The sequence below is a fragment of the Miniopterus natalensis genome, chromosome 15 (genome assembly GCF_054644295.1).
Source record: "Miniopterus natalensis isolate mMinNat1 chromosome 15, mMinNat1.hap1, whole genome shotgun sequence".
In the NCBI taxonomy this organism is placed as follows: Eukaryota; Metazoa; Chordata; class Mammalia; order Chiroptera; family Miniopteridae; genus Miniopterus; species Miniopterus natalensis.
The window spans coordinates 27,422,827-27,435,152 of NC_142095.1; the positions used below are offsets into that span (position 1 = coordinate 27,422,827).

The window sequence follows — 12,326 nt, forward strand, 5'->3', positions numbered from 1 at the left end:
CTTCCATGTTCCTCACAGCACCGGGTCAGGAGCTGGACGCACAGTAACAAGAGCTCCATGGACACTCACCAAGGGATCCCGGGGAAGTGTCAAAGCTGCGAGTTTACGGTTCCTTTCAGCAAACACTAAGCACCTTGTAGGTAAGTCACTGGATCTGGGCTTAATGCTGAGGATACTGCCATGAGCGAGACACAGCCCTAAAGAAGTTAAGTCTAGTGGGAGACAGTGTAGCAAGCAGAGGTTTCTTCAAAGCGCTTAAGGACAAGGGGATGGCTGAGCATAGGGACAAAGTTTAGAAGGATGAGTAGTTGCCTGACTGAGGGTGGAGAGGGTGCTCCCAAGAGGGAAGGGCACATGCAAGAGCAGGGAGGTGCAGGAAAAAGGCTGGGGGGTGATCAGGGACAGTGGGATAATCAAATGTGGCTCCTGTGCGGCTAGGGGAGCAGCGGGGACAGGAGGGAAGGCATGTTCTGACGCAGTGGAGGAAAATGTTGGAGAGCAATGTGGCCAGGCCGTGGGCAACCTTATAAGCTATAACAAGCTACCTGGACTCTCTGTAGGAAACGAGGAACTACTGAAAGGTGAAGTACAGCAGTGTTACCATGAGGGAAAGGAGGGAAGGAGAGGCATCCAGCCATGGTAACAGGCCCTGGGGATGAGCAGGTCAGCCAGCCCAGAGGAACAGAGCGTAGGGTGGGGGTGCAGTGGACAGGAAGGTGGCCCCTTCTGGTGCCAGGAGATTGCAAGGACTGTACCCTGGCAAGCGCAGCTGTCTTGTCCTTGTGCCACCATGTCCCTGGGTTCTAGGGATGAGAGTAGGATGTGAAAGTTATCTGCCTGCCCCATTCGCAAATCCACCATCCATCTAAACAACCTCCTTTTATCCAACCATCTAACACCCCGCCACAGAATGCACCCAGCCACCTACCCACCACCCGTCTACGCACTCGCTCGTTCACACACGCCCTGCCCACCAGCCTGCCATCCTTCTGACCATCCTTCCAACCCTCCCGCCACCTTTATTTTAAAAAAGAGTTTTCACTTCAAGGCATAACTAGGAACATAGGGATGCAGAGAAATTCTTGAGGCCTGTGGCAGACTGCCAGAGTGGCTCGCTCATCAAGAGATGGGGGATATTTTCTACTAATCGACTGTGGGCTGACCTCATGACTTGCTCCGACAAGTAAAATTTGTGGTGGAAGTAGTGTACCCGTTCTGATTGAGGCCTCTAGAAGCCTTGCAGCTTTTGTTCTCATGCTCTTGGGACCCTGCCGCCTACTCCAAGGGAACTAGCGTGGGCTGGTCTGATGAGTCAGAGAAACGTGGTCCAGTAGCTCCTGTTGCCCCAGCCAACAACCAGTCAGCCACCAGACATGAAAGTGAGCCCAGCCCAGGTCAGCTGATACGGGCTCAGAAGCTCCCAGCTAACTGCGAGGCTCATGAGGAAGCATAAGTGGTTCCTGTTTTAAGCCACTAAGCTTTGGAGTGATTTGTTTCACAGCAAAAGTTAACTGACTCATGTACTCAAGGAAGTAGCATATTCCAAGTCCTGCCTATCTCCAGGTAGGCAGGCTCCCAGGGCACTCGACAAGGAACCTGCCTTTATTTTTCTTAGCAGACCAGTAAGTGGAGTGCCCTCAGACAAGATGCGGTAACATTAGAACAGGTGGTGCTAAGCACCAAGGAGCAGGTAGAAAACAAACGCTCCCCCAGCCTCATGATGATGATGACGATCCCAGCCACTGTTTTTGAGTGCTCGTGTGACAAGCACGTTGAATACGTTATCTCGTTTAATCCTTAGACCACATTGTGGGGTAGGTATTCTTATCACTCTTTTATGGACAGAAACAATGAGGTTTGGAGAGATTAAGTAACTGGCTCAAGCTCCCATAGCTTGAAGTAAAAAAACCATGATTCTAACCCCATTCAGGGAGACAGCCCTGGAAACATGGGCAACCAGGGGGACTGGGCCTGTGGCAGGGACACGCTGGCCTGTAGGAGCACAGAGGAGAGGCTGTCCGCAGCTCTGACTGGAGGGAGGTTAGGAGACAGGCGTCTTGACACGAGAGGGAAATCCACGCCTCACAGACATGCATTTGTACAAACTTGTGTCCTTCTGCTGAGAAACTAGTTGAGTTTTGGCCAAGTTAGGGCTCCCAGGGAGGTGGTGAGCCGAGACAAAGCTGTGGAGGATTGGGACCCCACGCCTGGCGCCACGCCCTGCGCCGTGCTTGACACAGCTTCTCAGGAAGGAAGCCCCGGGCCCCTCTGCAGGATCAGGCTGAAGGTGACCAGCCACCAGGCCAGTTGCAGCCCATTTACTCTGCCCTCCTCTGTGGAGTCAGGCTCCCCCAGACCTGTGCTCACTCAAGCACATGCTACGGCAGTGCCTGTGGGCCCGGGAGCTCCTTCTAGCTTCTGCCCCACCTGCCCTAGGCCCGGGTCTGTCTGCCCACAGTGGAGGGAGGAACGGAGAAGGAGTGGCCAACACCCGGGTGCCATCCCACCCACCCATCCCGTCCTCCCTCCAGGGGCGTGCTGCTTCCATCCCTGTGCCACCTCCTGCACGGGACAGAGCAAGCGGGGTACGCACACACTGAGGGGCTCCCTTGTGACCTTGTGGGCACTTCCAACACTCTGAGTGCCCTTGCAGATACGACGCTGCCACATGGACCAGGTGGACAAGCCCGCCCAGGGCCAGTGAGTCTCTCTCTGGGAATCTGGAATTGTGACACTGAGATGGGTTACGATGGGAGGTCACACAGGCGGGTACTAGGTGATGAGCAGCGGCTGAGAAGCACAGAAGCCAATCTGGGGGTGGGGGCAGGGAGGGAGGAAGAGGAAGAAGAGAGGAAAAGACAAGGAGGGGGAGAGAGAAGGGAGAAGGGAAGGAGGAGGGAACTTCAATTTCTTTCTTTCCAGGCTCTTGTGAACCCTGTGTGTGGCCTGCCCTTGGGTCCTTCCCATTGCTGACATCCTATGGCACCTGGCACCCCATCTCTCTTATTTTGGCTAGTTTGAGGAGCCCCTGTTTACCAACATGAAAAAAGAAGCCTTTACAGTGCCCAGCAAACACCAGGAACAACGTTTGCCTACAAATTGCTATGTCCCTCTTTGGCGAGTGAAATTCATCACAAACTGTCTTTTAAAACAAAGAGATATTGCTTTGGCTTGTATAAAAGATAACGAAGATGACTTTCTGAAAAACAATAGGAAATGCGAATTTCAGCAGCTCTATGTGAACCCCCCCCTTTTTTTACCCCCCTCAAAAAATCAATTAACTTAAAAAAAAAGTCTAGAGCCCAGAATCTGGTAACATTGGTCAGAATACAAAGTACACACACCATTTACCCAGCAGTACTCCTGGGAGCGTACCCCACAAAACACTGGTTTGTAAGGGCTGACGTACAAGGGTGTTTATTGCAGCATTGTCTGTAGCAGCACAAAACGGGGGGCGGGGGGGGATCTTTAGATGAGAGCTTCCTAAACCTCTCCTGTGAGCACTGTGTTCCGCCTTAAGCGATGCGTGTGCAAAGGACTCTGTGCACACCCCTGCTCCAGAAACACCGCTTTACTCAAAGGGAAGCAGGTGCCCTACCATGGGCTTCTCAGCACTACTAAGATGCTTATTCAGATATCATTTCGCGAAGTACTTACTGAGCTAGGAGTTGTCCTGGGGAACAAGAGCAACCGTCAAGGCGAATTCTTGCTTTCAGGGACCTTTGAGTTGCCACCAAGTCGCTAATTTCAAGAGGGACGAAAGTCTTTCCTAAGAGGAAGGGCAGGGAGCTAGGAGTGTGGTGGGCAAGTCTAGCTTAATCAGGACTCAGACAGGGCTTCCTGGGAAAAGTGACTTGAGGTGGGAACCTGGAGACATGGAAATCAGCCCAAAGAAGGGGAGAAGGGAGCCGCACACCAGGTGGAGGGAACCACTCGCAAAGGTGCAGCTGCATCGGAGAAAGACCTGTGGGGGTGGGGGTTGGAGGGAGGGGAGGTGGAGCAGGCCACCCCAGGAGGAGTCACGTCTTCACTCCAAGGGCAAGCAAAGGAAGCTCTGGAGGATTTTTTGAAAAAACACCTTTGTTGAGGTATAATTTAAATACCGCAAAATTTACCTACTTTTGTTCATAGTTTGATGAGCTCTAGTAAATTTACACAGCTGTGCAACCACCAGCAATCTAGCTGGAACATTCCTATCACCCTCAATAGTTCCCTGTGCCCACCTGCACTCAATCTCCACTCCTACCCCAGGCACCACTGGCCAGCTTTCTGCCTCTATAGTTTTGCCTTTTCTAGAAATTTCATATAAATGGAATCACGCACTATGCCGTCCTATATGTCTGGCTTCTTTCACTTAGCATATTTTTGAGATTCACCCATGTTGGGGCAGGTGCCTGTCACTAGTTCTTTCTTTTAATTGCTGAATATTATTCCACTGTGCGGCTATATCTGTTTATCCATTTCCCAGCTGAGGGGCATCTGAATTGTCCCAGGTTTTGGCTCTAGCGAATAATAATTCTGTAAACATTCACACACAAGTCTGAGTGGACATGTCTGCGTCTCTTTTGGGTGGATACCTAGAAGTGGCATCGCTGGACTGCTCTTAACCGTTCCAGTGGGTACGAAGTGGTATCTCACTGTGGTTCTCTCCAGATGAAGGGTGTTGAGAGTCGCTTCATGTGCTTCTTTGTCCTTCAAGTATCTTTGGTGATGTGTCTGGTATCTGGGATTCCACAGTTGATGACTCACTTTAAGGGCTCAGAGGCAATTATTTATACTTATGGCAATGGGTTATTACAGCAAAAGGACACACAGTAGGGCTAGTGGGGGGAGAAGATGTGTCAGGTGGAGTCTGGAGGAGCCCAGGTGCAGGCTTCCCAAGTTCTCTCTCCTGGGGGCCTGCACAGAACATGTTTTTCCTCCAGTAGTGAAATGCAGCAACGAGGTGCATTGTTTCTTCCCACGGAAGCCTGCTTGAGACTCCAGATCCAGGGTTTTTATCATGGGCTGGTGATGTAGGCACTCTGCCTGTACAACTAGCCATGATTACCGAAACTCCAAGCTCCTAGAAGGAAAGCAGGTGTTCGTTATAAATCACACTGTTTGCTCGGTCTAGGCAAGCTGGTATAGCCGGACTCAGTGCCCCAGGCAGGTTTCTTATCACTTAGACATGTAGGCAGCACTCTAAAAGCCAGTTTCTCAGATGTCAGCCAAGGGTCACCCCCACAAGCAGGTCCTTCCAAAGAGCAACATCGGGCCTGCTGCACATGTACAGTCAAGTCTTTGGACCATTTTAAAATTGGGTTTTAGTCTTTTTTTTTTTTTTTTTTTAATTGTTGGTTCTTTTTTTGTTTTGCTTTGTTTTGTTAATTCTCACCTGAGGATGTTTTTTCCACTGATTTTTATGGAGAGTGGAAGGGGGTGGGGAGGGAGGGAGGGAGAGAAAGAGAGGGAGAGAGAGAGAGAGACACATGAGAGACGCTCATTGATTGGCTGCCTCCCCCACGAGCCCTGACCAGGGTCGGGGGCAAACCTGCAACCTAGGTATGTGCCCTTGACCAGGAAGCAAACCCATGGCCCTGTGGTGCGCAGGCCTACGCTCTAACACCTGGGTGACACCAGCCAGGGCAAGAGTTCTTTATGTATTCTGGACACCAGCCACTTATCAGGCATACATTTTGCAAATGTATTCTCCAACTTGTCTTCCACTTTCTTAGGGGTGCCCCTAGGAAGGCATTTAGACAGGGGAGTAATATGACCAGATTTGCACACACACAGAACTGCTTTGTGGAGAATGAACTGCAGGGGCCAGGAGTGGCTGGGGAGGCCACTGCAGGGGCCCAGGTAGGAGGTGATGGTGGTCTGGATTGGGAGGTGACAGGATGGGGGAATCGGGCTGCGCGTGAGGATGTGTATAAGACTGGCAGGCATGCCAACACTCGTGGGTCTCCAGCAGGAGGAAGGTGTGGCTCCCCAAACTTGTCCACAGGACACAATATTATTACTGTTTTTCATAGCGAAACTACCATGAATCTGTGGATTTTAGAGTTTTGATCATTTGGAAAAGGTGGGACCAGATGAATTTTAGGATCCCTTCTAGTTTTCAGTCTACGGTGCCACGAACACGTCCCTTTGGGGTTATTTGAACAATTCTAAACTATTCTGCACTACGTGCCTAGGTGCATTATTACGGATTGTTTATTAGTCACACACATATATCTATAATGCTGAGTTCTGGCCCAAGAAAATGACTTCATGCCTGAAACTGAACGCAGTCTGTGCATGGAGGCCTTTGCAAAAAGTGGGGGCAGGAACACTTGGCACGGGGAGTGCGAGGTCGAAGACAAGGAGAGTCATGTTCAGGTGTTAACCCAATTACCAGACGCACCCTGCAAATCTGGAGCGCTGTCGGTTTCGAATGGAATTTCACATCGTTCTGTCCCAAATGACACAGACAGTATTATAAATGAAAATTTCTTTCCTCAGCCTGGGATACGGAGCTCCTCTCATTCGGTAGCGCATGCTATCACAGGAGAACCTTTATTTAAGGCTGGAAATTCTATTTACCCAGAAGCTCAAACCACTGTTTTTCTCTTCTTGCAAAATAAAACAAAATACCCAGGCAAACCAGATGCAAAGAAGGCCCGAGGGAATGGAAAGGAATGTGAAATCAGGTATGCAGGTCAGAGTCAACACAGTAAATCAGGAGCACAGCAGTGATACATATTTTGACTCCTCTGATACTAACAGAGGGAGGCTATGTGAACCAATGGAGCAAAGTGAGAGAAATACATATGTGAGTGTGTGTTTGTATGCGTATGCGTTGTTTTATTTTAGAAGTGGACAATGTAAAGGCTCAGAAATGAATGTTTTGCGTGGTGGGAGCCCCATGATACAGTCATAAATCAGGCAGATGCTTTCTCCTCCAGGCCTGGTGCCCTGAGCCTATAGAAAGTCTGGACAGGGAGATGTTGACATGCAAGGACACTAGCTATCAGGTGCATGCCATAATAATAAACCCTTTCTTTTTTTAAAAATAAAAGATTTTTATTGACTTTTAGAGAGAGGGAAAAGGAGAGGGATAGAGAGAGAAACATCGATGAGAGAGAAATATCAACTGGTTGCCTCCTACACTCCCCCTACTGGGGATGGAGCCCGTAACCTGGGCATGTGCCCTGACCAGGAATCGAACCAGTGACCTCCTGGTTCATGGGTTGATGCTCAACCACTGAGCCACCCAGGCTGGGCAATAAACCCCTTCTCATGGAGGTGATAATGAATCTAGCTTATTTTGCGCTTTCCTGCCTCAGGGTGTTAGTACATGCTGTTCATTCTGAAAGCCAGAGGCCTCAACCCATCCCCAAGTCTTGTGAATTCATCTTTCAGGTGAAACGCATCTTCTCTTCCCTGCCATCAGGGTGAATCCCTCACGTTTTATGGGGTCTAAGCTTTGTACTGTTTTGAAGGCCCTTTTCAGAATAAGAATAGCAATTATGAATGTGAAAGTCAGGCCCCTCCAAGGGTGTTGGGAAGGGCCTGGGCAAGTGAAAGGCGAGAGCTTACGCTTCTCGGTGAACCTGCTGCCTCTCGCTGTCGAAGCACATGGTGTATCTGCCATCAGAGCCCTCATCACCGTTTGCAATCATATGTTTAGTCCTGTGAATACCGGACTCCTGTCCACCTTCCCAGTGGACTGTGAGCTTTCGGAGGGGAGAGGCTGTTTTGCGCATTATTACACCCTTCGGGTTTAGCCTAGTGCCTGGCACCTGAGAGGTTCTCAATAAATAGGGTCTAAATAAATGAATCCTTATTTTCTTTTTTAAAATTCTCACCTGAGGATATTTTTTTCCATTGCTTTTTAAAGAGAGTGGAAGAGGGGGGAGAGAGAAACAGATGTGAGAGAGACACATTGATTGGTTGTTTCCTGCATGAGTCCTGAAGGCCGGGGATTGAACCCGCAACCGAGGTATGTGCCCTTGGCCAGAATCGAACCCGGGACCCTTCAGTCCACAGGCCGATGCTCTAACCACTGAGCCAAACCAGCTAAGGCACTGAATTTTGAATTATAATAATCAAAATCATAAAACTACTAGCTTCCACTCATTGACATTTGCCACTTGCCAGGCCCTAGATGACAGTTCTGAGGGTACAGGTATGTTGGAAGCCTCAGCCTGTAAAAACGGGAGAGAAAGCCATGATGCGCTGGGAAGTAAGGGGAGACTGAAGCCGGGTGTGCCTCTGATTCAAGGATGTGACTTCTAATTCCCACTGTCGAGAGTACCGTGCCCCAATAAACATGACTTCATGAGTGGTAGGGACTCCTCCCAAACTAGTTTTTTGTAAGAGGAGACTATTCTCAAGCTGCTCCTTCCTGATCTTCCCTTTTTATATACCTCCCCCTCCCCTCCCCCCTCCCTCCTCATATACATATCCCCTCAGCCATGTCCTTAAGCCAGTGGGTCTCAGCTAGGATGATTATTTTGTGCCCCAGGGGACATGCAGCAATGTCTGGGGGCATTTTTGTTGTTACAGAAGGAAGTGGGGGGATGTTACTACCAGCATCTAACTGACAGAGGCCAGGGATGCTGCTAAGCATCCTACAGTGCACAGGGCAGTCCCTCACAGCAAAGAATGATCCGGCCCAATGTCAATATAGCCCGAGGCGAGAAACCCTGCCTCAAACCCACAGCCTCCCTCTCTATCCCTTTTTCTGGGCACTACAGCTGTTGGCAGGTTTTTTTCCTCCTTTGCCTTCTGTACTCTACACAGAACAGTGCGGCAACACTGCTCAGAGAGCAAGGAGGAAGATACCCTCCAGAGTAAAGGTGATGTAATTTCAGGCATACATTCAGCTTGTTAAAAGTAACTAAGGTTACAGTAACAGGCACTGATCTAGGCCAGTGCATCGAATGGCCTGGGAATCTTATTAAAATGCAGATTCCGAGGCAGTAGGTCTGGGGTGGAGCCTGAGAGTCTGCATTGCTAACCAGCTCTCAGGGGATGTAAGTACTATGCCCTGGGACCACATGTGGAGTAGCAAATTTCTAGGCACTTAGGATATATCAGCAAACAAAACAAAGACTCCCTGGCCTTGGAGAGCTTCCAGTCTGGCTAGAAATATACTGGACCCAAAGAAAGGTAGACAGGCTGAAGTCAGAGGCACTCAGAGACCTAGAAAATCAGAGCTGGAAGAGAACTTGGAGGATGTCTGATCAAACCTCCCCATTTTAGAGGCTGGGGAACTGAGGCTCACAGTGGGGAGGGAGCTAGTCCAAGTCACATCGTTTGGATTCCTATTCCCGTGCATTATCAGGGTCCTTAGGGACCTCTTGAGGGCAGAGGTCAGGCAAGGGTGAGGGGAATGGCCAGCAACTTTAGAGCTTGCAGGAGTAGAGGTCTGGGGGACCCCCATAGGAGGGTCCCACTGCTCTGGATCCAAGAAATCAATTTCAGTCATGCTGTTATGACACACATGCAGACACCGAGACATATTTGGTGAGATATTAGGTTCCTTCTGACTCACCCTTTGTTTTTCTGCATGACTAAATTTGTAGCAAGGATGAAAGAGCCAGGGGAAAAGAATGGAGAAGTAATGTGAATGCATCTAGGCATTCAGTCAGCAAGTGTAAAGAGTAAACTCAAACAGAATTAGGCCAATCAAAACTTCTTCTTAATCAGGATGGAGGGACAAATCCTGAATCCACGTCAGGCTCCTGATCTCTTCTTTCAGGCCCCACCTGAACAGGGCCACCTACCCAGAGCTTCAGATCGGAGAACTGTTTGCATGGTGTTAAAAAGCAATCTCCTCCACTGCTAGGACTTGGGAACATAAACTTTTAAATTCATGCCGGTTCGATTGGAATAGTAGCAAATTTCATGGAGTAGCTAAAAAGAAGAGCAACAGCTGGTACACCAGGCATTAATAATACAACAAAGGAAGAAAAAAAGAGAAACTTTTCATTAGTACGTTTTGATGTCAATTTATTATTTATCCCTTTGTCAATACTCAAACAGGCAAGCTATCATTAAGCATTCAGGAAGATCCTCTAACACCACTGAGGCATCTGTCTTACCTCAGTTTCTTTTTAGAGTCCTGGAAACCAAGAGTCTGGGCATTTCTAGAATAGCTGTGTTAAAAATATCTGTTGTATCAAAAATACTGTTTGAGGATCACGACTTAGAAAGATTTTACTTTAAATTTTATCAATGGCCAGTAAGCATACAGATCACGGTTCTTAATGAAAAATTTGACATAAATCAGCAAAGTGCTGCTTCCAAATTTTTAAGTCCTCAGTTAGTATTATTTTGTTTGAAACTGGTGTTGACAAAGCCAGTTTGGTAATTAGCATCCTGTCAAATCTCTCCGATCAACACCAGCACGCTGCACCTGGTCCTAGTTAAAAAATGCATTGTGGGCAATTCTGATGTGACCCATAGGGGATCCCGCCATGCGCAGAACCGCCTTTGAAGCACATGTCACCATCACCATTTTCGAGACGAGAAGGCCTCTCTCCACCCAAAGGGTCTGAGAGCTCCTGCCTGCTCCTAATGACCTGCCACACCATTTTAACTTCTTTGATAAATGTCCACCTTTGTGATGTAGACACTTGCTCCTCCTGGAAGAAGGTATCTCTTCCTGGGACAGAAGACTCCTCAGAAGTAAAATCATTGTTGAACTAAAACAAATAAAAAATGGGAAAAAAAAAAAAGGAAAACAGAGACCTTAATGGTTTCTTGGTGGAGAAGTGGAGGGCCCTCCCTAGCTGGCCGCTCCTTCATCGTTCTGGGGGCCACTGCCTTTCCAGGAACTGTCGCTGGAATAGAGGTCGTGGTCCTTGATGTAGGCGAGGACGGCGTCTGGGAGCAGGTACTTCACGCTCTGCCCTTGGCCCAAGGCCCTCCTGATGTACGTGGCGCTGATCTCGTTCTTCACTGGCTCCTTGACCAGGTGAATGTTGTGCCGGTACCTCTGCAGGATGGGCAAGCCCGAGATGTAGCCCTTTGGGTCGTGACCAGCCCGACCCACACACACCAAGCCGAACTTCTCCACGATTTCCTGGATGTGCTCGTTTTTCCAGAGGTTGGGGGTCTGGAAGGTCTTCAGGACATCTGCCCCGCAGAGGAGCTTCAGTTCAGGCACAGCTGGAAAAACAAGGGTGGATCCCAGCAAAGTTACGGAAGGGTCAAGGCCAGTAAAGATAACATGTTCCATTTCAAATGTTCATAAAATGCTTTTCTTGGAATGTATTTGGAACTTACTGTCTCCATGTTCATGACTTAAACAGAAAAATCATGAATCTGAGGCCATTTCAGGGACACACAGTTATGAGTAATAATTCAATCAATAAAGCTTTTGTTTTATATTGGCAAAATGCCAAGTAACACAAAAATAGTTTTTATTTTTAGTGTTTTTATTTTTAGGTGGATGTGCTGTACCCAGGACCCCATCTTCTGAAAGAGGTATGCTTCTTAAAGCCCTAGGACTAACGAGCTGTGGGCCTCAGGCAAGTTACTGCCCTTCTCAAAATCTATTTCAGCTCCAACACATGTGCTGTTATAAGTACGACCTCATCATAAAGGTTAATTATAAAGGATATAACCAAAAGGTCTCTAAGACCCCAGCTGATGACCTTTTCATCTGTTTTCAATGAAACAAAGCTCTAGAACAACTGATCAATGTGGATAATCCTTTGACATTTGTTCTAACAGAATGGTGATTGTGCTGATAAAAGAATACGGAACATTTATTGGATGCTTACTATGAGCACTATTGATCGCTAAGTGCCTTCTGTGTATAATGTCATTTGAGCCTCAGAACAACTTTATGAGGCAGGCATTATTGTTGTGCCAATTCTGCAGAGGGAGAAATGGAGGCACAGAGAGGCAAGTGACTTGCTTGAGGTCACTCATCTAGGCAGAGTAGTCAGGGTTCAAACCTGACAGACAACCTCTAGGTGGGGCATTTGTAACTGGTAGGCTCTGCTGCCGCCTGCTGGCAGGAACTGCACATGCACCAGAGCCGAGGAGAAGCCCTTCCTTCACCTGGAAAGGAAAAATCAAGTCCACGGTAGCAGCAACCAGCAGGGTCCTGGTCCTTCTGGAGGGGGATTCTAGCTTTGGTAACCAGCAAGGGCTGGGCTCCTAGAGCGCTGGCCTCTCTCAGTCACCCTGGAACCTCAGTGGGGAGGGGCTTCAGGGATACCACCTGCTGGGAAAAACCCTGACTTAAATGTTCAGTTTGGGCTCCTCTACTGTGGAACCTTTGAAGGAATCTGGGCATGGACTGGAGAGATGAATTTAAAGAGAAGCACTAGGGGAAGGCCTGG

At 48.6% G+C, this 12,326-nt stretch overlaps 1 protein-coding gene across 1 annotated transcript in view; it reads right to left on the reverse strand.

Moving 5' to 3' along the window:
- Positions 1 to 9,964: 9,964 nt before the first annotated feature.
- NMNAT3 (nicotinamide nucleotide adenylyltransferase 3) overlaps positions 9,965 to 12,326 on the reverse strand; it is a 42,856-nt gene continuing 40,494 nt past the window's right edge. Inside the window, exon 4 of the mRNA XM_016207050.2 lies at positions 9,965 to 11,142. Coding sequence (XP_016062536.2) covers positions 10,760 to 11,142 — 383 coding nt within the window. The 3' untranslated portion in view covers positions 9,965 to 10,759. The remainder of the gene's footprint in view (positions 11,143 to 12,326) is intronic.